Source organism: Calliphora vicina, chromosome 2, assembly GCF_958450345.1.
Source record: "Calliphora vicina chromosome 2, idCalVici1.1, whole genome shotgun sequence".
In the NCBI taxonomy this organism is placed as follows: Eukaryota; Metazoa; Arthropoda; class Insecta; order Diptera; family Calliphoridae; genus Calliphora; species Calliphora vicina.
This window is the reverse complement of record NC_088781.1, coordinates 81,416,943-81,443,416: the sequence shown is the minus strand read 5'-3', so window position 1 is coordinate 81,443,416 and position 26,474 is coordinate 81,416,943. Positions and strand designations below refer to the sequence as shown.

The window sequence follows — 26,474 nt, the reverse complement described above, 5'->3', positions numbered from 1 at the left end:
AAAATTTCGTTTTCTAAAAAGAATGCGTTCAACAATGACGGCACCCATCTTGCGGAAAGCTTTCTCATTCCCAAGTGATCATTTAAAATTAAAACCACTGAAACATGTGAGATGTCTATAGCTTCCACAATCTCTCGCACTTTAAATCTCCGATCGGCCAACACCATATCGTAATTTTTTTAATTGTTTCGTTTGTAAAGACCTCAACTGTGCGCCACTTTTTTTACCATTGAAATTGATGGTGTAGAGTATTAATCAAGCTTAGCATTGGTTTGAGTGATGGTTTTTTTTTCCGCAAAAAAATAATGCTTAATGTTCGAACGAAATTCACTTTTTCTGCTTAAGTCACGCGGTAATCTATGACTGTCAAAAACAAACTGAATGGTGCAGAGAACGGTCGTATAAATAAACCTTTCCACGGGAGTGCCGCTCTGAACTAAACGCTCATTTCAGTGATTCAGTTAAAAATTTGTACTGCAACTATATATCACATAATAAATAGGAAAATGCTTGTTGTTTTTGTAATTGTTAAGCAGTTGTGCTACTAACTTTTAACTAAATATTTACTTCAGAGCATCGGAACTCTAGTATCCTAATTAGACTTAAACATGCACTAAATTTGGGCATGTTCGTGCATGTGTTTGTGAATTGGCAAAAATAATATGAATAATATGAAAAATGCAATCAATTTAAAAATTATTTAAATTTTTACTTTTATTTTCATACATTGCTTTGTGTACTTACCGAAATTTTTCCTATGTGTCTTTTAGAAGAATTAGATGACTGCTGAAGTTGTTGCTGTTGTTGGCGGGAACTCATTTCTAATGAAATAGGTAAATTCCAAGCTTCTTCAATTGAACAGAGTTGTCTTCTTTTTGAAGTAATACTTGGCATAGGTGCCTGAACTAATTGTGACTCCAAGAATTTTATACGTTGTTCCAATCCTTTATTAATACATAGTTGGTCTGAAGTATTATAACTTTCAGAAACATAAAGAGTCTTTTCTAAATCCTAAATAGAAACGGATTCGTATAAAACATATTAATATCTATTATAAAAAAAAAACAAATAATTAAAAAATTAACTGTGTTAAAAAACATGTACTGATTATAAACATTTTTATTTTAAAATGTATAATGAAGCTATGACTAATTATGGACCGATCGCCATAAAATTAGTTATCATATCTTCTGTATATGGGCAATTCCATATCATCGTACGTGACATTTGTACGCCTATAGAGTGGAATAGATTTTGTAAAAATAAGAGTATCTGCAAAATAACTTGGTATTGGTGTTTTTTTTTTTAAAAAAGAGAAGTAACACTCAGGCAATTAATATGCCTATATATAGTTGTGTTACTTTCTTTGGAAAGGGGATAGAGTGTATTTTACGTTTGTACCTTTTATAGTAAAAGAAACGATTTGTTTATTTGTAGTAAATTAATATTTATTTGTACTTTGTCACAAGGTAATTGTATCGAAGTTAACTGCATACAGAAAAGTTACACGTGAAGATAACCTTACAATGCATTTTTAGAGTGTGCCCAATGCGAATAACTAGGAGATTTCAATACACAACATTCCTGCGCCTCAAGGAGAGAACCGCATCCGTTGTCTCCGAACTCTAGTTGATTTCCTCAAAAGCTGATATGGTCGCGAACTCGTAGTTCTACCAGATGGCGATGGCTGCATTCAAGCACTGGATGGGGTTGGTGTTACAAGATCATTTGGCTGGTATTCCTGTGTGTTCGATGGCGGTAATGATTTTGTAACCGAACTGTGTGGCGGCGGCGTTATTGGAACAGTAGGTGAAGGCGTATAAGTATTTGATGGTCGTGGTGGTGTATTTCTCTCTACGTATTTACTTTGAGTTGATCCAGAAGGCGGCCTTGCTGGACTTTTTCTTGCCAATGAGACCTTTTCTTCAGTAGAGGAAGTATCTTTGTGTAATTGTATGTGAAATATTGCGAGGAAAAACTAAATCGAGTCTTGTGCGAGGAGACCGTCTCCAAAAAAGTTGTGCAGGTGATTGGCCTGTTGTTGAATGCGGGGCTCGTCTGTATTGACGAAAAAACTCATTTATGTTTTCCTTAAGTGACGATTCTGTTGTTTCCATGGCCTTAAGTGCATTTTTTTATTGTTTGAACTGATCGTTCGGCCTGTCCGTTTGTTGCTGGGTAATAAGGGGCCGTCAGCTTATGAAAATGTACACCGACTTTATCTAAAAAATCTTTGAATTCTTGTGAGGTGAAATTTGTGCCATTATCTGAAACGAGTGTGAGTGGCACACCATACGCTGCAAATTTCTATATGCATCGGAAACTATAAGAAGCATCGTACCTGCTACTGGTCCGGCGTAGTCAATGTGGACTCTTTCCCATGGGCTCTTGGGATACTGCCAGTGGTGGTCTTTGCATTTAGGAGGGTTGTGTGAGTTTTTTGAACAGTTTTCGCAGCTGAGAGCCATATTGTCTATATCGGCGTCTATACCTGGCCAGTATACAAATGAACGAGCTAAGCCCTTCATTTTTACAATGCCCAAGTGGCCCGCATGTAAGTCTTTTAGAATTCTCTTTCGAAGTGATTCGGGAATGACCACACGATGCTCGAATAATAAGCACCCATCCATGAGTTTATAATTACTTACTGGTGATTTACATCCCAGTCTCTGTATGTTTTTACCCGCCTCTAAATGTTTTACGATCGTTCCAGGTAGTCATCAACTAAGCTCTCTTTCGCTATTTTCTTTGATCTAACCGGTAGCTGCAGAATTTGTTTAACTATAACCTCGTCAAACTCATCATGGATCCAAAACTCATTGCCTACAGAACAATTGACTTGGTTTATTTCTTCTCTTATGATGGTGCGAGATCAAAAATTAGCATTAGCATTACCTTTTGTTGGTTTAAATATTACATCGAAATCGAAGTTTGATAGGAAATCAGCATAGTTCGCCATTCGACAGATGCACAGTATCGGGAGCGACTAATGTGGGTGCAGAATTTGCGCCAATGGTTTATGATCCGTTATGAGAGTCCAGTGACGTGCGTACAAATAAAGGAAAAACTTTTACACAGCCCAAATTATAGCCAAATGTTAGCGCTCGGCTGGCATATGTTATTGGTCTTTCCTGACCGTTTTCCAAACGATCTGACAGAACGGCGCCGAGTCCCACTTTAATAGCATCAGTTGCTAAAAGCAACGGCAGATTTGGGTTGTATGGCATTAGTACCTCGGATGAAATAAGAGCATCTTTGATGTCTTCGTATGCTTTACTGGCCTTAGGCGTCCATTGAAATGGTTCCCTCTTAAGCATTTATCGATGTGGGATTGGAGCCTCCTTAACCGCTCTAATGTGAGAATCTGATTTATGAATTCCGTTGGAATCAATCTTATGCCCCAAGAATTCCACCGAGGGGGCAGCAAATATACACTTTTCCTTGAGGCGCAACCCATGTTGCTTGAGTCTATCCAAAGTATTCTGAAGTGCAAGTAAGAGTTTTTCAAAATCGAAGAAGCTGCAAACGTTGCTTAATCCGAGTAATATAATTTTCATACGTCGTTGCCAAATGGCCGGGATGTTTGCTGCGCCGTATACAGCTCTGGTTGGCCTAATGAGCCCATGTGTGGGTGTATTTAATGTAAGCGCATGAGCGAATTCTTCATCGTAAGGTGAGAGTATGCGTCGGTTATATCTAAATGACAAAAGAATTTTGAATCAAGCATTTGATTTAGTAACATTTCAGCTTTAGGAATTGGGTTCTCGTCGATTATCATTCGGGGGTTAAGGGTAGGTTTATAGTTACCTGTGATACGTATTTTACCATTCTTTTTTGCCACTACATGGGTTGGTGACGCCCATTTGGAGTAGTCCACTTTTTTTATAGAGTCCTGATGCAATTTTCGCGTCTATTTATGCAGCGTCTAAATGACTTAGTGCCAAGGGAAGTTCTCTGGCCTTGGTGAAATCGGTTTCGCATCCGGTTTGAGGTGGAGTTTTGCAGGGGGACCCACTAATGTGCCAGCCCTCTCGCTAAACATATCCTGGTATTTGGCCAATACGTTTTGCAAGTTCTGTTGTTGAGTCACATTAAGTGAAGGAGATGCCATTTTAATGGAATTGACTCGATTTGAAGTTGAGAATAGTTCTGACCAATTAATTTCATTGACAAAATGGGAGATCCACTCTCTCCCAAACAAAGGTTCGTATTCCCCATCCATGACATAAAGGTTTAATTTCTTAACGGTTTGACCCAACATCACATATACAGGTATACGACCCAAACAAGGAATTGGATGACCAGTGCAACTGGAAAATATCCTTTGAGTTTTACGGATGCCATTGTGTTTAATATTCTGTATGTGTTTTTTGCCTACTATCCCACACGGTGCACCATTTATGTATGCGGTTATTTTCTTTTTTGTATCTTTGCTATTCACAATATTAATAATTTCATGTTCATATAATCGTAGTCGCTGTCCAAGGCTCATCTACAATCTGGTTAGTCTTCGATTTGCAGACTTTGGAAATGTGTCCCTTCCTGCCACAGGAATAGCATGTCGAATCCCGAAATTTGCATTGCGTTCGTAGGTGTTTTCCCCACATCCGTGACACGTGGTCTTGATAGTTTTATCGTTTCCATATCTCGTTTGGTTACGGGTCGAATTTATAGGAACCGGTTTATTTTTCTTTTGTACTGGAACATAACCTAGCATATTTGTTTGCTCTGGCACTTTTTCAGGTGAAATTTTAACAGAGGAAGTTTGATGTGTTGCTTCCAGTGCGTGCGCGATTTCATACGCATCCTTAAAAGTACACGGGTTTTTTGAAATTATTTCATAGCACGACATTCGTGACTCGATACCACAAATTAACTGCTCAATTAGCATACGGTCAATAAATTCACCATAATCACAATAGACTGCAGTTTGTCTCAAACGAAGTACAAAGTTTGCAACAGATTCCCCTTTATTTTGTGTCAGTTGTCGAAATTTTACACTCTCTGCGTATTTATTTTTCTTCTTATCAAAATGTCCAATTAATATTTTTTTTTCATTACATCATAAGAACAGCACTCTGGTTCCTTTGGATGAATAAATCTATTGGCTTCGTTTATATGCGCCCCCATATGTACTCGTGCATAGCTACAGTAGTCTGCCTCAGTAACTAATACTAATTTACTCAACTTGAGTGCCAAATCGAAACGCCCAAAATAATTTTCAACCGACGTCATTTGAGTTTTATTGTATTCTGCAATGCAGAAAGGAGGAGGTCGCGGTGACATATTATCAGAAGATGCATTTTCATCTGGAGGTTGATGCTGCTGTGACACTGCAGAGACGGCTGCCTGTGTTGCTTGTGCTACAGCCACTTTTAAGGCATCTGCAAATATAGAAGTAATTTGTTTGGTCTCTTCTTCACTCAGTGGAATCTTCTATCCCACTTCTGACACCACTTTTACGTTTGTGCCTTTTATAATAAAAGAAACGATTTGTTTATTTGTAGTAAATTAATATTTATTTGCACTTTGTTACTAGGTAATTGTATCGAAGTTAACTGCATACAGAAAAGTTACACGTGAAGATAACCTAACAATGCATTTTTAGAGTGTTGCAAATGAGTGCGAATAACTAGGCGGTTTCAATACACAACAGTGTAGAAGAAAAGGTGGTGAAAGGAGGAGAAAAGCTTTTAATTGACAACTCTTCAATTGCGCGTTATGTTTGTTATTAGAACAGGTTGCAGCGGTGTGGTGAGATGGCGTATTAGTCTGGTGATGAGATGGCGTATTAGTCAAGCCAAGGCCACACATACCATATCAGGCTTAATGATCATACGCGCTAACCAATTAAGTTACAGCACCCTCGAATGTTCCATTCAGGGGTACTATATTTTATAATAACAAAAAGTTCCTTCGAAACATTGTTGTGACATAAAACGGAAGACATTTTGAGGTACATGTAGAAATATGCGAAAATTTTCGAATCGTGAGAGTTATGTTTTCTTTTAATTTTTTATACTAATTCGTCATATTTAATTCTTTACAATTCCTCATATTTAAATAAAAACCACCTTTGGATGATTTTAAAACAAATAAAATTCGTACGTGACAGATTTTTCTCTTATAATAAAACACTATATATTCTTTAAATATGTGTATACAAAAGCAAAAAAAAAGTAATATAAAATATACATTCGGTTTCAATAAACAGTTTGATAATAGGAAATAAACAATCAGAGTCAAATTCATTTCATACTATATGCTAATTAGAAGCTTAGTTTTAACCGCAAGTTTAGCCTAAAACATGCCAATTAAATTAAATTAAATTTTTTTTTTCATCATTTATTTCTTGTATCTTCATTATTTAATGAACTAACAATAAGTGGTTCAAATCTTATATCTAATATTATTATTTAATTAGTCCAGCCAGTGCCGGACGAAAAAATTTTGTATTCATGGTTGTTTTGGTTAAATTGGCATTTTTCCTTCTGGATTAGGTCTGCTGTGTCCCTCCTTCTTAATCGAGTGTGGCCACGGTTATCTAATATGTTGCGGGCCAGCGGTTTTGGGTGAAGTTCAAGTTTTTTTAAATATTTTTGTACGTTTTTAGAGATTTCAGTTTTTACAATGGGCACGTTTAGATCTTTGTGTATATTCGCGTTTTTGATATACCAGGGAGCAACTGTGATCATTCTTAGAAACTTGTTTTGGCGTCTTTGGATCTTTTCTACATTTGACGCTGAGGCCGTGCCCCATAACTGTATGCCATAACACCATATCGGTTTTATGATCATGTTATAAAGTAGAAGTTTACAATCTAAACTAAGCGTGGAGTTTCTGCCAATAAGCCAATTAATTTGAATTGATTTCAATTTCATTTGAGTCAACTTTGCATCTATATGACTTTTCCATGTAAGGCGACGATCGAGATGTATTCCGAGGTATTTCACTTCCGATTGTTGAATTATTGTTTGGTTATTGATATGAATAGGGGGCATGATTCTCTACGCAATGTAAATGTAATGTGTGTACATTTTTGCTCGTTGACTTTAATTTTCCATTGTTTTAACCATTTTTCTAATTCAAATATGTGGTTTTGTAAGTAACGAGACGCTTCTTGAGGGTTTTCATGAATGCTTAGAATAGCAGTATCATCAGCAAATGTTGATGTATAAGTGCGATTGTTAGTTGGCATATCAGACGAATACATCAAATATAAAAAAGGTCCCAGGATACTGCCTTGGGGGACTCCAGCTTCGATGGGTTGTACAGTACTTAAAAAGTTTCCCTCTTTAACCTTAAATGTTCGACCAGTTAAATAGCTTTCCAACAGCTTATGTGTGTTTGCCGGTAAATTTTGACTCAATTTGTATATTAATCCAGCATGCCATACCTTATCAAACGCTTGAGATATGTCGATGAGGAGTGCAGAACAGTATTTCTTTTCTTCAAACGCTTTTCTCACCATATTTACAAGTCTATGGGTTTGTTTGATAGTACTGTGTTTTCTTCTAAATCCAAATTGATGATTCGGAATACAATTGTTTTCAGTTAACATCGGGTACAACTTGTTCATAAGTATCTTCTCAAATAGCTTTGAGAAGATCACACTTTTGTGTGATCTTTTCCCGGCTTGGGTATCATGGCAACCAGTGAAACCTTCCATTCTGGAGGATAATATTCAAGTCGTAATATAGCATTAAAAATAAAAAGAATTATTTTTATTGCTATCCGGGGTAGCTCCATAAGCATCTTGTTGCTGATCTTGTCCATACCAGGCGCTTTCTTAGGATTTAAATCAGCAATAGCATTTTCGATCTCTCGAATCTCAAAACGTAGGGGTACGGCTGCTCCAAAATAGGGTGCAACAGGTGGCAACTCAATTGCTTCGTTTGATGTGTTCGGTGTAAATAATTTTTTTAAATGATTAACAAACAGGTTCCCTTTTTCAGTATCATTTCTTGCCCAACCACCACTTGAATTTCGCAAGGGGGACTTACATATAACGGGTCTTTTAAGATTTTTTGTTGCTCGCCATAGTGAGTAATCCGATTGCGGGGTTGCGTCCAGGCTTTCTAAATATTTATTCAATGATTCCATTTTTCGAAATTCCAAGAGCTTTTTAAGTCTTTTTATACAATCTTTAAGCTTCGATTTTAGTTGGGGGGATCTGTGCAATTGCCACTCTCTTCGAAATCTTCTTTTTTCATTTAAGAGCCGTTCGACATCTGCAGAATAAATTCAATTATATCTGAATTGTCGGGGGGTTTGGGTAGCATGTTGAGCAGCCAGTTTGGGCTTTTTATCGAAATTGATAAGAGAGTGATCGATGTTTTCTAGTGTTCTTAGCGGTGTGTACTGAGGTATTTTTTATATTTGAGCCAGTTTATTCTTGTGCCTGCCATCGCTAAATTACCAGCCGGGGATACAATTTCTAGGGGGCTCAATAAAGTAATAATTGTGGGTGAGTGATCTGAAAATAGTTCCAGCGAGGATTCAATTTGAATCATTTCTCTAGGGATATTTTTCATCACGCTAAAATCAATAACATCCGGTATTTTTCGTGGGTCAGTAGGCCAGTAAGTAGGTTGGCCGCTCGATCCCCATAATGTGTGCTTAGCATTATAATCGCCAGCAGCCAGGAAACGGGGGCCTAGTGATTTAAAAAATCTATTATATTGACTTTCTGTAATTGAGAATCTTGGGGGTGTGTATATCGATGAAATCACTAAGTTTCGATGAAAATCTTCAAGACAGATTGTAGTAGCTTGAAGATAATCTTCGCAAAAATCACACATTAAATAGTGTTTTATTCGAGCTTTTATTAAAATTGCCGAGCCTCCGCATGCTCTACCTCTGGGATCTTTGGTGTCATATATTACATATCCATTTATTCGAAAGGAACTTCTGGACGTCAAATGAGTTTCAGAAACCAGCATTACATCAATTTGTTGGTTTCTTAAAAAATATTCGAGTTCGTTTTTGTGTTGGCGTATGCCGTTTGCGTTCCAAAAACATATTCTTAGGCAGTTCATGGTCTGTTAAGCACAGCCTGCAATAACATTGATTGCATCTTAAGCATTTCTTGCATCATGTTACTCATTGAGTTTGTAAAGTTATTTACCGATTGCACAAGAGTTTCTATTGTAGATTCTAAACGGGTAAAATTGAAAATTGGCGTTTGCTCTCTTACCTCTGGTTTCATATTTTCGTTTTGGAGTTGACGGACTTGCGTCTGAGTTTGGTTGTTTCTAAGTACATTTGCATATGTTACTTTGTTGTCATATGCCTGTTGCAACGGGGGGTAGTTCAAATTGATGTTATTTAATGGCTGAGCGGGGAAAATCTTTGGTTTCTGGCTTTGTGATTTTTTAACAATTGAGTAGACAGGACAACCCCTGTAGTTTGCTGTGTGGTTACCTCCGCAATTGCTGCATTTTTTTTATTTTAGGATCATCTTTAGATTTGTTACATTGGGATGTGTTATGCAACTCCCCGCAAATGACATATACTGGTGGCAATTTGCAATATGCCTTGGTGTGTTTCTTGGCAATTCATACATTGGACGGGGCCAAATCGTTTGTGTGGTTCTTCTACCGTAATTTTACGATGCAATAAGTACTTCAGGTTATATATGGGATGTGTTTCATTTTTTTCAGGTTTATGTCACCGGGTTCAAGTTCAACACGGAACAGTGGTTGCGGTTTTTTTTTCGCGATTTCTAATATTTATCACATTTTTTGTCTTAAAGCCTTTATCTTCTAAGCTTCTTTATTTCGAGTGGTTCAACATTAGAGTCAATACCCTTTATTACAACTTGTATTCACTATTGACCTGTATTTTAGTTTCATGAATCGTGCCTTTCTTGATTGGGATTACGTAAAAAGAGTTCTCTCCTATTAATGAGATCAGGCTCTGAACCAGTGGATTCGAATTATTTTCTCTCAAGTAAATGGGGGGTGGTTTTGTAGAGTGGATTTTATTTACTGGTTCATTAGTTTCACATTCCAGAATAGAAAAACGATTTTCATTGTTTAGTCCAGTCATGCCCAAGCCCTATACTCTTGGTACTCTTTTGTTTTTGTAGTTGCTCTTAGTTATAGGCTGTGTGTTTTGTATACTCACTAGAGCACACAGCACTAGCAATACAAAATACACAAACAACTTTGTCTTTTTATTTTTTTTGTCGTTCTTCACTGAACACACGCATGTTGAAAGCAACAACACTTTCGTATGCTTTGCTGGTAAACATTGACGACTACGATCATCCATGTAGATTTTGTTTTTGTTTATCCTATGATATTTTAAAAATGTGTGTGTTGAAAGTGAGTTTTTTTTCTTTTTTCTTTGTATCCCTGTCGGACTTTTATGAGCTGACTCAAAATCAAGTTGACTTATTGCTAACTCATTTACAACTAACTTCTGAAGTAACTCAATATTGATGCAGAGATGAGCTATTTGTTTTTTAAAACATCTGACTTCTTCTCGATAAGTATTCAACTAACTTTTGACTCCCTCAAAGCTGATGCAGAAATCAACAAACATTAAAGAGAGTAGCGAGATTAAATAGCAACATAACCAGGCCTGCCAGATTTGCCGATTTATCGGCATTTTGCCGATTTTATACCTTAAAAATAGCAAAGTGCCGATTTCGCGATTTTTGTTCCAAAAATGCCGATTTTTTACCTAATTCTAAAAACTTGGTTACTTTATATATTTTGAATATTTTCGCAACTCTAAATACTTCAACAAAACTAACTTTTTTAAGTAGAAATTTATAACCGATTATGGCCAATAGGCTAGGTTGTTGAAAATAAATAATAATAAAAAAAAAATACTATTTGCAAAATATGTATGTTATTTTGTTAGATAGTGAAAAGGAAATAACAATTTTAAATCTTTAAATATGATTAATCTTCAATTTATTATGGAAGGAAAATATAAATATATGATGATTTTGAAATTAATTTACCAACGTTTTGAAAAACAGTTTGTGGACAAAAGCGTGGCGGTAAAACATCTGCATTCCCATTGTTAGAAAAATTTATTCAACAAATAATGATACTGCCACATTCTTCTGTGAATGTTAAACGTATTTAAGTATTAATAAAACTAAATGTCCATGTTCCCTTGTAACCGTACCTTTAGAAGGTGTTCTATTCTAAAGATTTTTTAAAATATAAAAATTCAAATTGTTTTGATATAGATATTAAGAAAGATATTTTAAACTTGACAAACTCAAGCATGTATTCTTAAAAATGTAAAACCAATTTTCATTTCATCATTATTTTTACTTAAATATTTAACTAAAAAACTTGAACATATCTCATATAATTAAAGTATATATTTACTATATATGTATGTACATTACGCCGGCTCGAATTGTATCGACGATTAAAAAGTAAAAAATCGTATAGCAGAAACACAATCTCCGGAAAATTCTAAGAATGTTTCCTCAAGAAACCATAGGTCTAAAATCGAATCCTATCTTGCGCATTTCGTCTATTATCCAATAAAAATACATTAAAAAAAATAATACTGAAATATCATTGGATAAAAGACGAAATGTGTAAGATATGATTTGATTTTAGACCTGTGGTTTCTTGGGGAAAATTTCATAGAATTTTCCGTAGAATGCGTTTCTGCTATACGATTTTTGGTGAAAAAAATCACCCACCCTAATGTACATATGTATGTATAAATAAAAATTAAAAATAATGAAAATTTAGACATAAAATTTTATCTTTGTATAACATAACATTAATATGTTGATTGCTGAATTGATTTCATTTGTTTTGATATATATTTTTTTTAATAAAAATGTTTGATTTCATACATTTATAACAAGTGTTTTTTTAATTGCCGATAATTTGCCGATTTTTTAAATCTATATGCCGATAAATGCCGATTTTTTTTTGATAAAGTTGCCGATTTTCCTTCAAAATTATCTGGCACCCCTGAACATAACTGCAAAATTGTGCATAGATGAGCTATTTTATTATAACAACTGACTTCATCTCGATAAGTATTAAGCTAACTTTTGACTCACTCAAAGCTGATGCAGAAATAAACAAGCATTAAAGAGAGTAAAAAGCAAATAAGAAAAAATAAGTTCTATATTTTTTTCTTCATGATCATGACAGTTAAAACTGTATATATTTGTTTTGTTTATATTTTTAATCAGTTTGTCTAGAAATTTGAGGAGGACCACATACGCAAACGGTTTAAAAATGTCGCTTTTTATTAATTTCAGCACATTTCTAATTACTTTGTCTGGTTTCTTCTACATTATCTCGAACTGCATCTATTAAATTATACGATAAGTAGAAAATTAACGTAGTCACTCGAAAGTAATATATAAAAAGAAGTGTACACTTTGATGTTAACACTAACTGCGGAAACGGATTGACCGATTTCAACCAAAATTTCTGGGTACTTAGATTTTTCTATATATTCAGCAAAAAATTTAAAACCAACCAAATTAATATTAAAATATAAAATAAAACAATGATAAAAAAAAAATTCAGCTAACCACAAGCTAGCTCATTGTGAGTTAGCTTGTGGTTAGCTGAAACTTATGTAGAATGACTTATTTAAATTAACTATAAGTTAACTTGTAAAACCTAATCATTAATTAGTCAGTTCATAGCTAACTTATAGTGCCCTCATACTTTATGTGCCACAAGCTAACTCATAATGAGTTAGCTTGTGGTTAGCTGAAACTTATGCATAGTGAGTGAGTACTGACTCGCTGTGATGACACTACATGGAAAAACTGAATAGGGATTTACAAGGGAAATGAGCTAGTTTTTTAGTCACCTGTGACTCATTTCTGATTGACCATTAGTTAGTTTTAAGTTAACTCAAAGTCCGACTGGGATGAATTGGTTTTAGCAACAACAAATATTGAATAAAAAGTAGCTTTTCTTTAAATGTATTGGAGTTTACTCTTCCATAAGGAACTTGTGGGCACCCCTGGTTTAGTCTATCAGGTTTACTATCCTTATATAATTTGGCCAAGGGTGCCGCTTTCGAGGACTTGGGACTTTGTGCCCAACCTGTATTTGGGATTTATTATCATTATTTAATGGTTGACTAATCTTGGGTATAGCGCCGCTTAATGGGTTAATTTAATTTGTAGTTAGTGTGGTGGATTTCGTATCTGAAGCTGATATAGCTAGCATACTTTCAGGCATAGATAAAATATTTTTATTTTCTGATTGAATTGAATTTTCTTTTGTTTAGTTGTTGTCAATGCGGGGGAACAAGAACGAGCGCGGTTAACAGGTTTGGCGGTTAAAAACAAGTTGTCATCTATTCTTCTGTTTGTTTTGTTTATATTTTTTCCGTCTACATTAACTGTAACGTATGCATTTCTGCCGTTTACACTTAACCTTCGCTTACTGTTTTCGTTGAAGAGACACATTTAAGAGTATTTGTAATTACTTTCGTTAACACAAAAAAGGTTCAAAAAAAAAAATATAAAGAATTTTTTTTACTTATTTGTCTTTTAGTTGTTGTTTTGATTTTTTTATTTAATAATATTATTAAAATAAAAGCGTCCTTTCGCGTAAATAATAAACAGGTGATATTTATATTGTTAAGAAATTGTACTTGAATTCAAATATAACGATTTTAACGGCTGATTTAAAAGTAGCATAATGCTTTCAAGTAACAGTGCTGTAAAACTGTAACATATCTGTGGGCATTGTTAAATAAAAGCTTTCAGTTGATTTGATTGTAAGTTGGCAACGCTGTATTCGAGTTCGAATAATCAGTTAAAGAACATTGTAGAAAGTACACCACAGATGGCGTATGATCTAGAATATTCGAACTTTGACAGTTAAAGAGCTTTCTAGATGGTAATGCAGTGTTATAAATAGTGGCAGAGGTTGCAGTCGTTAGTGAGTTTATCAGAGACGCTGTTCGAATAAACATCAACTTAGTGCCTTAAAGTGTGTTGTGTTTTTTCAAGTAAATTCGTGTACATTATAAATTGTGTCTGTAATTCTGAGAATTTATAAACGTGTATAAAAAAAACATTGAGTGGCTATTTAATTCTGTTGTGGTTGTACATTTTAAAGAAATAAATAGTTGTTACAATTTTCAAACTACTAAACGGCTTTTATTTGCAATCAAAAGTATCCGGTTTATTTAAAGGAAATAAACCAGCGTTTTGAAAAGGTTAAAACGTAACAATTGGTGTCAGAAGTGGGATTGCAAATTAATAAGCATGAAGTTTGAGGAACTAAAAGTTGAACAACTCAAGAAAGAATTGAGTAAGTTGGAGCTACCAACAGCAGGTAACAAGGCAGAATTGCAGAAGAAGCTGATAGACGAATTCAAGCGGCGTGATATTGACATCGGTGCTTACGAATTCGAGTATAAGGAAGAAATAGAAGTTTCTACACGTTCAACAACAGCAGCATAGATTTAAGCACAATGTTTGCTCTATGATGGAAAAATTCAAAGAAACAAATGAAACTTCTAAAGTAAACAACGAGAAACTTCTTGCTGAAGTTAAAGAAGAAAATAAAATAATGGAAATGAAATTTCAAGAAACATCTAGAGTCAACAATGAGAAACTTCTTGCCGACAATGAGAAACTTCGTTCTGAGGTTAAAGCTGAAGTCAAAGAAACTATTAAACACTTAGCGGAAATGGAAGCGAAACTTCAAGAATCTTCTAGAGTAACAGATGAGAAAATTCAGGAAATGTCTGAGGTTATTAACTGCAGAGTGAATGTCATTGATAAAAAGGTTTCGGACTTAGAAACAAAAGTGAATAATGTTCAATGTCAAGAAGGAGCAGTTATTAACAACAGAATGGATGAAATTGACAAAAAGGTGTCCGACTTGGTAACAAAAGTGAATAGTCATCAGTATCAAGAAGGAGCGGTACGAATTATTCCAGAATCCTCTAGTAGAATAAAGGCCCCTAGTTTTGATGGCACTACACCATTTAATGTGTTCAAATTCCAGTTTGATACAGTTGCCATTAGAAACATGTGGAACAATGAAGAAAAAGCTATAGCGTGCCAGCAAGCAACAGAAATTGTTATGATGACATAATGGATGCGCTACAACGTAAGTATGGTGCCGAACATAAAAAAGAATTATACCGAATGGAATTGCGTGGTAGAGTGCAGAAACCCAATGAGACGCTACAAGATTTTGCGTTGGAAATCGAGCGTTTGCTACAGCTTACTTATCCAGGGGAGAACAACCCATTTTTCTATCAAGATAGAGGCATTCGTCAATGGCATTCGCGATCCTGAAATAAAACATGCGGTTTGTGCTACACCTAAACCATCATTTGCTGAAACAGTCTCATTTGCACTGGCGCAAGAAACGACGAAAATAATTTCAAAGCCGCAAATATGCAAGGTGCGCAATATCGAGGTTGTTGCTGAAGACGATAGAAATATAGTCGATGAATTAAAAATGGTCTTGGAGGCGTTTAATGATAAGCATAGCAAAGCCAGAGTAAAATGTTATAATTGCGGTAAATCTGGTCATATTCAACGAAACTGCAAAGCACCGAGAAAACGAACCAGATCTGTTTCGCCTCCAAGAAACAACCAGCCGTCAAATCATCAATCGTCACAAGAATCACCTTTAAACTAAAACGAGCTAGCACTATGGGGCAAGAGCTAGCTCCCACATCTGAGGGCCCCACAATCTCCATATCAGTAATGTAGCAGAAAAATAGCAATCTTACGGCTAGTGGATACATCAACGGCATTTTTACTATAGACACAGGAGCGTCGTAGTCCATAGTCAAGCCCGATTTAGTCAAAAACACAATTGAACCATTACGTGGGGTAAGTCTGCGCACAGCTACTGGGGAGCCAGCCACTGTCTATGGTAAAGTAAATGTGAAAGTAACCATTGCCAATGTTAGCGTCAATCATGTATTTATTGTTGCCGATATTGTGGACAAAGTAATCATTGGTGCTGATTTCATGATTACTCACGGCATTACTTTGGATATGGGACAAAAAGTTATGATTTGGCGAAATGTGGAAATACCCCTTGACGTCGGATATGAAAATAGGACTCAAGTAAGAAAGCTAGTTACCGTCGAGCATCAGAGACTACCACCACAGTCAGAAACTTTAGTATGGGCCTGTATGGAGGGAGATTGTGAGGACAACAGTTTGTGAGTGGTAGAACCAGCAGAAATAAAAAGTGATCTTATAACAGCAAAAGCCCTCGTTAAACACTGCAACAACAAAATAGTTCCTGTAAGAGTGCTTAACCTGTCCAGCTCTGTAAAAGTCGTTAAGCCAAATTCCGAAATAGGTCGATGCACTTCAGCAGAGGCAGTAATCAATTGCGAGAAAAACCCGGAACATGCCAATAAATCCACCAAGGAACACGAGCTACTAGCGGAATATGTGGGGAAATGGGTAGGAGGATTAGCGCCGCCCGATAGAAATAAGGCCAAACAGCTTCTGAAGAAACATACCTCGGTCTTCGCCTTAAAAATTCAAAGCCAAGGTAGAACGGCAATTGTAAAGCATCAAATAAATACTGGCGAAGCGAGGCCCATAAAGCAGGCGCCCAGAAGTATTCCTCTAGCAAAACGAAGTGAGGTGAAGGAGTTGGTTAACGAAATGGAGCGAGATGGAGTAATCGAACCATCTTCAAGTCCTTGGAGCTCGCCTGTTGTGTTAGTTAAAAAGAAAGACGGCAGCACCCGCTACCAAGAATTGACGACACCCTGGACACATTAGCTGGAACAAAATGGTTCTCCACATTGGACTTGCAAAGTGGTTATTGGCAGGTAGAGATTGCAGAAAAAGACAAAGAGAAAACTGCGTTTAGTGCTAGTGATGGATTATGGCAGTCCGAGAAATCTTCACGAATTGCGCAGTTTTCTAGGCCTTTGCACGTACTACCGACGATTTGTACCGAATTTTGCCAGTGTTGCCGCAAGCCTACATGAGCTAACGCAGAAGTCGCGAGCGTTCCTGTGGAGTGAATCTCAAGAACAGGCATTCCTTCAGTTAAAGGAATTGTTGTGTACAGCCCCAATTTTGGCATAATCCATCCCAGGGGCGAAGTTTGTGCTAGACAGCGATGCGAGTGGATACGGAATAGGCGGTGTGCTTTCGCAGGTGATCAACGGGACGGAAAAGGTCATAGGCTACTACAGCCGAATACTTTCCAAGCCTGAGAGAAATTACTGCGTAACGCGACGTGAACTCCTGGCAGTATTGGAGTGTGTGAAGCATTTCCACAAGTATTTGTATGGTCAGCACTTCCAACTGAGAACCGATCATTCTGCCCTCAGGTGGTTGTTGCAATTTAAACAACCTGAAGGGCAACTGGCTCGTTGGATTGAGCGGCTTCAGAGCTATGACTTTAGCATCGAGCACCGGAAGGGTTTGAAACACGGCAATGCGGACGCGCTCTCAAGACGGCCTTGCAACGTGGAATGCAAGCATTGCGCAAAAGCCGAGAGAAAGGAATGTGTCATTGACGTTCGACTAATGCATATAGAGTCCAGTGCAGATTGGTCTGTATCGCAGAGAAATGACCCCATACTGTCAAAAATAATATCGGCAAAAGAAGAAGGCAGAAGGCCAGCCCGCAATGAAATATCGGCCGAAAGTCCACTGATGAAATCGTATTGGGCCCTATGGAATAGTCTACAATTGTTAAATGGCTTCTTATACCGCATATGGGAAAGTGCTGACGGTAAAACAGTGACAAATCTAATTGTTGTACCATCCTCTAAAATAAACGAAGTAATGAAAGAGTTTCATGGCGGTACCAGTGGTGGTCATCTTGGTGTGACAAAAACCTTAGAGAAGCTAAAACAACGTTTTTATTGGGTGGGTTGTCAGCAAGCAGTAGCCGATTGGGTAGCCAATTGTCCACAATGCATAGCAGCGAAGGGCCCAGTAAGAAGAAGTCGTGGACAACTTCAGCAGTATAACTCAGGTGCGCCATTCGAGCGGATTGCGATGGATGTAGCAGGCCCTCTCCCTGTCAGTGATGCTGGAAACCGTTACGTTCTAGTGGTTATGGATTATTTCAGCAAATGGCCAGAGGTATATGCAATACCCAATCAGGAAGCTAAAACGGTTATAAGCGTATTTGTGAACAACTGGGTGTCGCTATGGTGTTCCACTGGAGTTGCACTCGGATCAGGGTAGAAATTTTGAATCCGCCGTATTCAAGGAAATGTGCGACTTATACGGAATAAGAAAAACCAGAACAACGCCACTGCATCCTCAATCTGATGGCATGGTCGAAAGATTCAATCGCACCCTGGAGGAATATTTAAGAAAAGTGGTCAGTGCACACCAGAAGGACTGGGATGAACACATACCAAAATTTCTATTGGCATACAGGTCAGCTGTTCATGACTCGACCTCTCGAACACCTGCAAAAATTGTCTTCGGGACAGAACTCAAGTTGCCTGGTGATTTAGAATTCGGTATTAAGCCCTCATCAAATAATGAAAACACTTCCCAAGAGCAAGATGACCTTAACGAACTTCACGAATTCGTACGTAGACGAATACAAATTACCAGCGACAAAATGAAAGCCAGATACGATCGAGCAGCGAATTCTGAGGGATTTAATGAAGGCCAACTTGTACTGCTGTATAACCCACAACGCAAGAAATGACTGTCTCCCAAACTACAAACCCATTGGGATGGACCATACAAGGTGATTAAGAAATTAAACGACGTGGTGTACAGAATACAGAAAGAAAAGAGCCTGAGATCTAAAATGAAGGTCGTACATCTAGAACGACTAGCTGCATATGGGAGAAGTGAATCTATGCCTATTCGGGACGAACAGGCTTAATCGGGGGGCAGTGTTACGAAATTGTACTTGAATTCAAATATAACGATTTTAACGGCTGATTTAAAAGTAGCATAATGCTTTCAAGTAACAGTGCTGTAAAACTGTAACATATCTGTGGGCATTGTTAAATAAAAGCTTTCAGTTGATTTGATTGTAAGTTGGCAACGCTGTATTCGAGTTCAAATAATCAGTTAAAGAACATTGTAGAAAGTACACCACAGATGGCGTATGATCTAGAATATTCGAACTTTGACAGTTAAAGAGCTTTCTAGATGGTAATGCAGTGTTATAAATAGTGGCAGAGGTTGCAGTCGTTAGTGAGTTTATCAGAGACGCTGTTCGAATAAACATCAACTTAGTGCCTTAAAGTGTGTTGTGTTTTTTCAAGTAAATTCGTGTACATTATAAATTGTGTCTGTAATTCTGAGAATTTATAAACGTGTATAAAAAAACATTGAGTGGCTATTTAATTCTGTTGTGGTTGTACATTTTAAAGAAATAAAGAGTTGTTACAATTTTCAAACTACTAAACGGCTTTTATTTGCAATCAAAAGTATCCGGTTTATTTAAAGGAAATAAACCAGCGTTTTGCAAAGGTTAAAACGTAACAATATTTATTTTCCGATAGATACATTAAAATAACGAGTTAACTCGGAGTAAAAATAAACACGTCCGAACTGAACTAGAACTGAACTGTATAATTAAATTAAATAATTAAATATTGTCAGTTTAAACTATTCAATTCCTAATGGTCCGCCTTGGAACACCACGCAGCTTACAAGTTTAAAAAATTTTAAAAATAAACATTATAAAAAATACAGGAAATCTGGTCTATAAGCTGATTATGCGAGATATTCAGTATCCAGATCAGCTTACAATTTAGCAAATATCCAATGTTACAATAAATATATTTTTAAAGTAAAGAGAAATTTCAAAAATAATCCTAAATCATTCTATCAGTTCGTCAATTCGAAACGTCGAGTATCTGGTTATCCATCTATGATGAAATTTGGTGACATAGAATCTTCAAATGATTCGGAGATTTGTGAAATGTTTGCTGACTTCTTTTCCTCTTCGTATTCTAATAAGAGCCTGAATCAATTATCTAATTATCCGTATCCAATATTTGAAGCGACTCAAATAAATTGTCCAGCAATTCATACATCAACTGTTATGACAGCTATACTGAAATTAAAATTTTCAGATAAATATGGTCCCGATGGTGTGCCAAGTTGTGTTCTTCTGAAGTGTTTATATCCGTTTGTATTGCCCTTAGCATACTTATTTAACGCATCACTTTCAAATGGTTATTTTCCTGATTTCTGGAAAAAATCATATATTATTCCTTTGTTCAAATCCGGAAACAGGTCCAATATTTCTAATTGTAGAGGTATAGCCAAATTGAGTGTTATTCCCAAACTTTTTGAGAAAATAGTAACTGAAACATTATCACATCAAGTCGCATCATTTCTATCTCCATTCCATCACGGATTTAGAAAAGGTTGTTCAGCTACCACTAATTTATTGGAATTTACAACTTCAGTGATAACATCTTTTTATTCCGGCTTACAAACTGACACTATCTATACGGATTTCAGTAAGGCATTCGATAAAGTGAAAAGAGTTTGATGATCCTTATGTCACAAACCAATTGTTTATGTCACTTGTGAGAAATAATTTCTTTTATTTTGCCTTCGCAAACTCCCATGGAATTCAAACATTAATCTACCATCATATGAAAGTCGATTAGCACTCATAAAACTCCCTACTCTAAAAAGTAGGAGAATATATATGAATATCTCATTCATGATTAATTTACTGAATGGAACAACTAATTCGGAATTCCTACTTCGTAAAATCGAATTCATAGTTCCAAATCGACCAACAAGGAATTATATCCCACTTAAGATCCAATATTTCCGTTCAAATTATGCAAACTTTCTATCATGTTATTGACTATTCGCTGATCCTAATGTCATCAAACGTAGTATTCATTTATTAAACTGACGACATTTAAACTTTGTATTTTTTAAATTATACTATAGTAAATAGATTTTAATTAAGATTTAAGAATTATGCTAGCCTGTAAGAAATTCTAATTTCATTGGCGAATTAAATAAATAAAAAAATAAAAAACTATTACTTTTGCCAATAAAATGTTGTAATAAGCTGTAAATACTTACACATAATAATATTTTAGTGTTCTCCTATTCAAATCATCTTGAAAAAAAAGTTTTAAGGGTTTTCTGGTTTTCAGTCGTGGTAGTCATTCTCGTGGAATTGCCCATATATCAAACTTATTTGTGTTGAATAGTATTTGGATACCAATATTTTTAAGAAATCCATACACGTTTAAATGATTCTCTATGGGAGCTATGTCTAATTGAGGACCGATCGTCACAATATTTGGTGGGATGATTTTCGTATATACACAGTAGTATATTTGTAACGGTTCAGGCGCATTTTTGGTTTAAAGTTACCATATGTGTAGATTTGATGATTTTTTTACAACGGTTCTGGCGCAGTATGGGTTTAGAGTTGCCATATGTGTTGATTTGATGAATTTAATACAACGGTTCTGGCTCAGTATTAAAAATATTAGAGATAGAGAGAGTAAGAGATTGTGTGGGAGATCAAAAGTAAGAGATTGTGGAGAGAATCAACATTTTTTGGAAATAAATCTGGCATTTCTAAACGGCTGGTCCGATCGTGATAAAATTTGACTAATTGAGGACCCATCGTCACAATATTTGGTGGGATGATTTTCGTATATACACAGCAGTATATATAGGCGTAGCCAAGGAGTGAGTATTCGAGTATTATATTAAAATGGGCCATACAACTGATCCAGGAATATTTTTGAATCTAATTGAGATATTGACTTGTAATTTTTTTGTAAGACCAAAAATTAACTTATCTAAACAAAAAAAAAGCTCGGAATAAATGTGGATCATATTGCTCCTAATATTTGCAATTCTATTAAAATTTTGATATAAATTTTAGTTTTAGAAACTCAATGAATATGTAATTAAATCTTTATTTATTAACGAAACTCAATGAAATTTTCAACGTTTTTTAAGTTTGTCATTCTAAATAGCAAGGTGTAATAAAACTTATCAAAAGGTCAAAGTTAATCCCGTAATTATTAAAAATTGGAACGAAAATCCCAAAAATGGTATTTTTTACAATTTTGCCTATAGGGTCCACATTTCCTTCGGGGCTGGGAAAATACTTTGGCAATAAATAGGGAATTTAGAGCATGTGGCCCAAAATTGAATTTTTAATAAAAAAAATAGAACAAATTTCGAAGGGTGTAGGGGCGAGATATTTGAAAAATTTGACAGGTATTTTATACCAAAATGTTCTCCGTAAAGATACCTTACAGAAAAAAATAAAATTGTTATATGTTCTTAATGAAAGTTTTTTTTAATAAAAAAAGAGTTAAGTGACCTTTTCGCCCAAAAAAACAGCAAAAATCTACTATTTTTTTAATCACCCTATCGTGAAAAACATGTGAAATTTATGTTCCCATGAAATATTTATTTCCCTCGAAGGGAAAATTGCTATCGTGATATTCCCCTAAACTTTTCATTCACAATAGTTGATTTTGTTCGTAGCAGCTGTTTATTGTTTACGAAATTTCATCTAAAAATTTAACAACATGGGGAATTTTTTCACGTGAACAAAGTTTATGAACGAAAAATGGGAAATGGGAACATATTTGATGTGAAATATTGATTCGCGATAGGGGTGAATATTTTAATTGAAAATCGTTAATTTTTGGATCCATAATAGATATTAACCTCAATTTTTTTGTATATTATTGCTAATTTAGTTGTCTAACTAACAACAAATATTCGAGTCCATTCAGTCCAAAATTACGCCCTATATTTTTAAAATAGCGGGCCAATGTATGGCCAAATTTTAAAATTTCAATTTTTAAATGCCTATAACTCGCAAGCACTTATCAAAAATATTAAAATCTTTAAAATCGGATGGGAAACAAAGAAATAGCACGTGTTTAAAAGTTTTACATTTTGAGCCCCCATATCGACGCCCCTGCAGTATTTGTATGGTCCATTTAAATAACTTAAACTCGAATGCTCCTTGGCTACATCCACGTAAAATTTTATCCCGATCGGACCAGCCGTTTAGAAATGCCAGATTTATTTCCAAACAATTTCGAGTCTGCCCACTGTGGTACGTGATCTTTGTTTTGAGGATAGTGAGATTGTCTTTTAATACGCTAGTGTCATTTAATCATATTGTCACTAACGTGGACATCAAAGGTTGGAAATTAAAACAATCATTTAACGATACTTTAATTTAAACAAAAATAAGAATAGATTTATTAATTCATTTGCCCGTACGAATACGTTTCTAAAAAATAAGTATGAAGAATAATCAAAATGTAGGATGCTTCTCGACTGTTCGAATCGCGCGCGTAGACTACATAAACTACTTTAGAATATAGAATAATAGTATAAAAAGGAAAAGCTAACAACTATGCACAGTTGTATTTTCACAGGGTGACAGCTCGGCCCATTCTGACCCTAAATCGTCCACGATTTCGCTAGCTGACTCGTCAAGAGTAGGGCAACTGCTGCACCAGGGTCTTCTCAGCTGTATAGACTGAAGAGAACTTTCGGTTCGTGATTTGAATTCCGGGAATGTCTTCGATAAGATACCTGTCATTTCCCAGAGCTTTGGTAATAATATAAGGGCCTCGAAATTTTGGCTCAAGGTTCCTCGAATCGCCTGTAGCGGGGGCTATATTCTCAATTACCACCAAGTCATTTTCGTCATATTTTCTGGGCGTTGTGTGTTTGGAGTTAAAACGCTTTTGCCATTTTTTTCATTCCTTTTGGACTTTCTCTACTGCAAGGCTACGCTTGTCGGCCATTGGGAGTTCATTCTCAACTATATCATCATGGATGGCTGCTACTAAATGGTTATTTGTCACATCACGTAATTTAAATTCGAACATAAGTACGTTGGGCGTAAAGCCTGTTGTTGAGTTCCTTTGAGAATTTACGGACCATTGAAGATCACGTAATGTCAGATCCCAGTCCTTTGGATCTGTAACTGTAGTGCGAATGTACGAAAGAATGGTCTGATTCGCACGTTCGACCTGACCGTTAGCTCTTTGAGTGCGGATCGCCGTTTTAATATGCCTTATTGAATTGTGATTGCAATAGTCTTCAAACGTCTTCGAAGTAAAAGCAGTTCCCCGATCGCTGACAATACACTTAGGGAGTCCAAAGTAGGTTGTCATTTCATTCAAAGCGTTGATAACCGGAGCTGTTTTTGTAGTACGTACTGGTTTCACAACCAAGTATTTGCTAAATGAATCGGAAATAGCCAAAATGTAGCACTATCCCCTCTTGCTTCTCGTAAAAGGACCCAGGTGATCAATATGGACCTTCTGGAACGGAATTGGCTGGACGTCACTATAATGTAATTGTGCCTCGGACTTACCACTACGGTTCTTATTGTAGCAACAGGCGATTCAGCTGGCGATGTAGTCCTTCGTATATTTACGGATTTTCGGAAACCAGAATTTTTGTTGAATTCGCTGAATGGTTTTATATATCGTTGTGAGAGTGTTTTACGATCCTCCATCGGATGTCCTTTGGAATTACCAATTTTAGACTATCTTTGTCCTTGTGATAAAGTCGGTGATTACGTAAGGAGTACTCTGATCTTATATGTTTCTCCTGGTCTGACTTTAGTTCCATTATATTAAGTTTCTCGTCCTTCAGCTGCATAGTAACGACCCAATCGTCCACCTCAACGGTGACCATAATAAACCCAGCTGGTTCAATTTCGGTTGGCAGGTTATCTGGGGCCGGCTTAAGGCGTCCACGTGTGCCATACGGCTTCCTTCACGATATACCAGAGTGAAATCATATTCCAGGAGCCTCATCCACCATCTAGCAATCTTAGGTTTGAGTTCCTTGTGAGTCTTTACACTGGTAATGGCTGAACAATCAGTCAGCAAGCGGAAATGTTTACCCAACAGATAAATCCTAAAACGATCGAGCGACTAGACCACGGCGAGGACTTCAAGCTCGTAGCTGTGATATCGACTTTCGGGATCAGTACAGTGGCGGCTATAATAGAAGACTGGTTTCCATTGATTAAAATCAATAGACTGTAATAAAATACCAGCGAGACCTAAACTGCTGGCATCCGTGTGGACCTCATGCTGCCCATTACTATCGTAAAGTACGAGAACTGGTTGATTCGTGAGAACTTCAATATGTTTTTTAAACGATTTTTGTTGATCTTCACCCCAAACGAAAGCATTATCCTTTCGTAACATCATCGTAATCGGTCTCGAGATCATGGAATAATCCTCTACGAATTTTCTAAAAAACCCCGTTAAGCCTAGGAATCTTCTTACCTCGGTTACGTTCTTCGGTGGACAGAAATTCTTAATTGTACTTGTCTTTTCGTTACCCGGTCGTATACCATTGCCATCAATTACATGTCCCAGGTAGGAAATCTTCGTTGAAAGAAAAGAACATTTGTCGAATAGTAAGGTGAGACCACTTTTGGTGAAGATGTCCAAAAATTTATCAAGCATAATTGGGGGTAGTGAACTAAATGTTGATTGAAATCAGCATTGCACTATCACTCACTAAAATTGCAAAAAAAATTAGTTTGCACTATTTTTGATCAGCTTTAGTGATAATGCTTATTTTGAGTAGTCATGGATTGAATCCAAATTCGAAAAATAAAAATTTTAAATATTTTTTGTTATTTTTAAAGAAATATTAGTCTTAAGTTTTAAATTAGTGTACAGAAATAAATTTAAACCATTTTGAACTTAAAAATTTAGTGCACAATTTGAAGTTGCACTCAAATTAGTGCATACAAAAAAGTTGCAATAAACTGATGATTGCATTTTTTTAAATCAACTAATTTAAGTGCAAAATTTTTTAACTCACCATCACTAATGTTTAGTGAAGCTGCTAATTTTCAACTCATCACTAAATATGAACAAAATGATTGCACTAATTTTGCACTATCACTAAGTATTAGTGCAAACTGCAAAATTAGTGCACTACCCCCATCTATGGTATCAAGACGTAATAAACCTTCTTCAATCGATTTACTCGGCAGCATAATATCATCCAAGTATGCTAGAATTTCACCTGGTCACATTCTGGATATAAGCTTATTCATGACAGATTGAAAAACTGCTGGGGCATTCACGAGACCAAACGGCATTCGGTTAAATTCAAAGTGTCCATCGTGAGTAACAAAAACGGTGTTTTTTTTGGACTCTTCGTCAACTTGGCAAGTTGAGCAAATTGTTCCTCGATAATCGGCATCGGGTAAGGTGTTTTCTCTGTAATAGCGTTTAGCCCACGGTAGTCAACGCATATACGGTGTTCACCGTTGCTTTTGTTGACAAGAACTACAGGTGATGCGTAGGATGAATCGGATGGACGGATGATTTCGTGTTCAAGCAGATCATTAGTGATGTCCGTCAATATCGAGCGTTTCGTGAATGAAAACCGATAGGTTTATCGGAGGTAACACGAATCTCAATTTTAGCGACGTTGCACTTTCCGATATCAGAAGTATTTTCCGCAAAGCAACCAATTTGTCCCGCTCGGACGGCGCTAGCTCCTC

General features: G+C 36.2%; 1 protein-coding gene across 2 annotated transcripts in view; it reads right to left on the bottom strand.

The window, feature by feature from the left end:
* Utx (Utx histone demethylase) overlaps window positions 1-26,474 on the bottom strand; it is a 530,199-nt gene that overhangs the window by 304,450 nt on the left and 199,275 nt on the right. For both annotated transcript variants that reach the window (XM_065501028.1, XM_065501029.1), the window contains one exon: window positions 745-1,011. In XM_065501028.1, coding sequence (XP_065357100.1) covers window positions 745-1,011 — 267 coding nt within the window. The remainder of the gene's footprint in view (window positions 1-744; window positions 1,012-26,474) is intronic.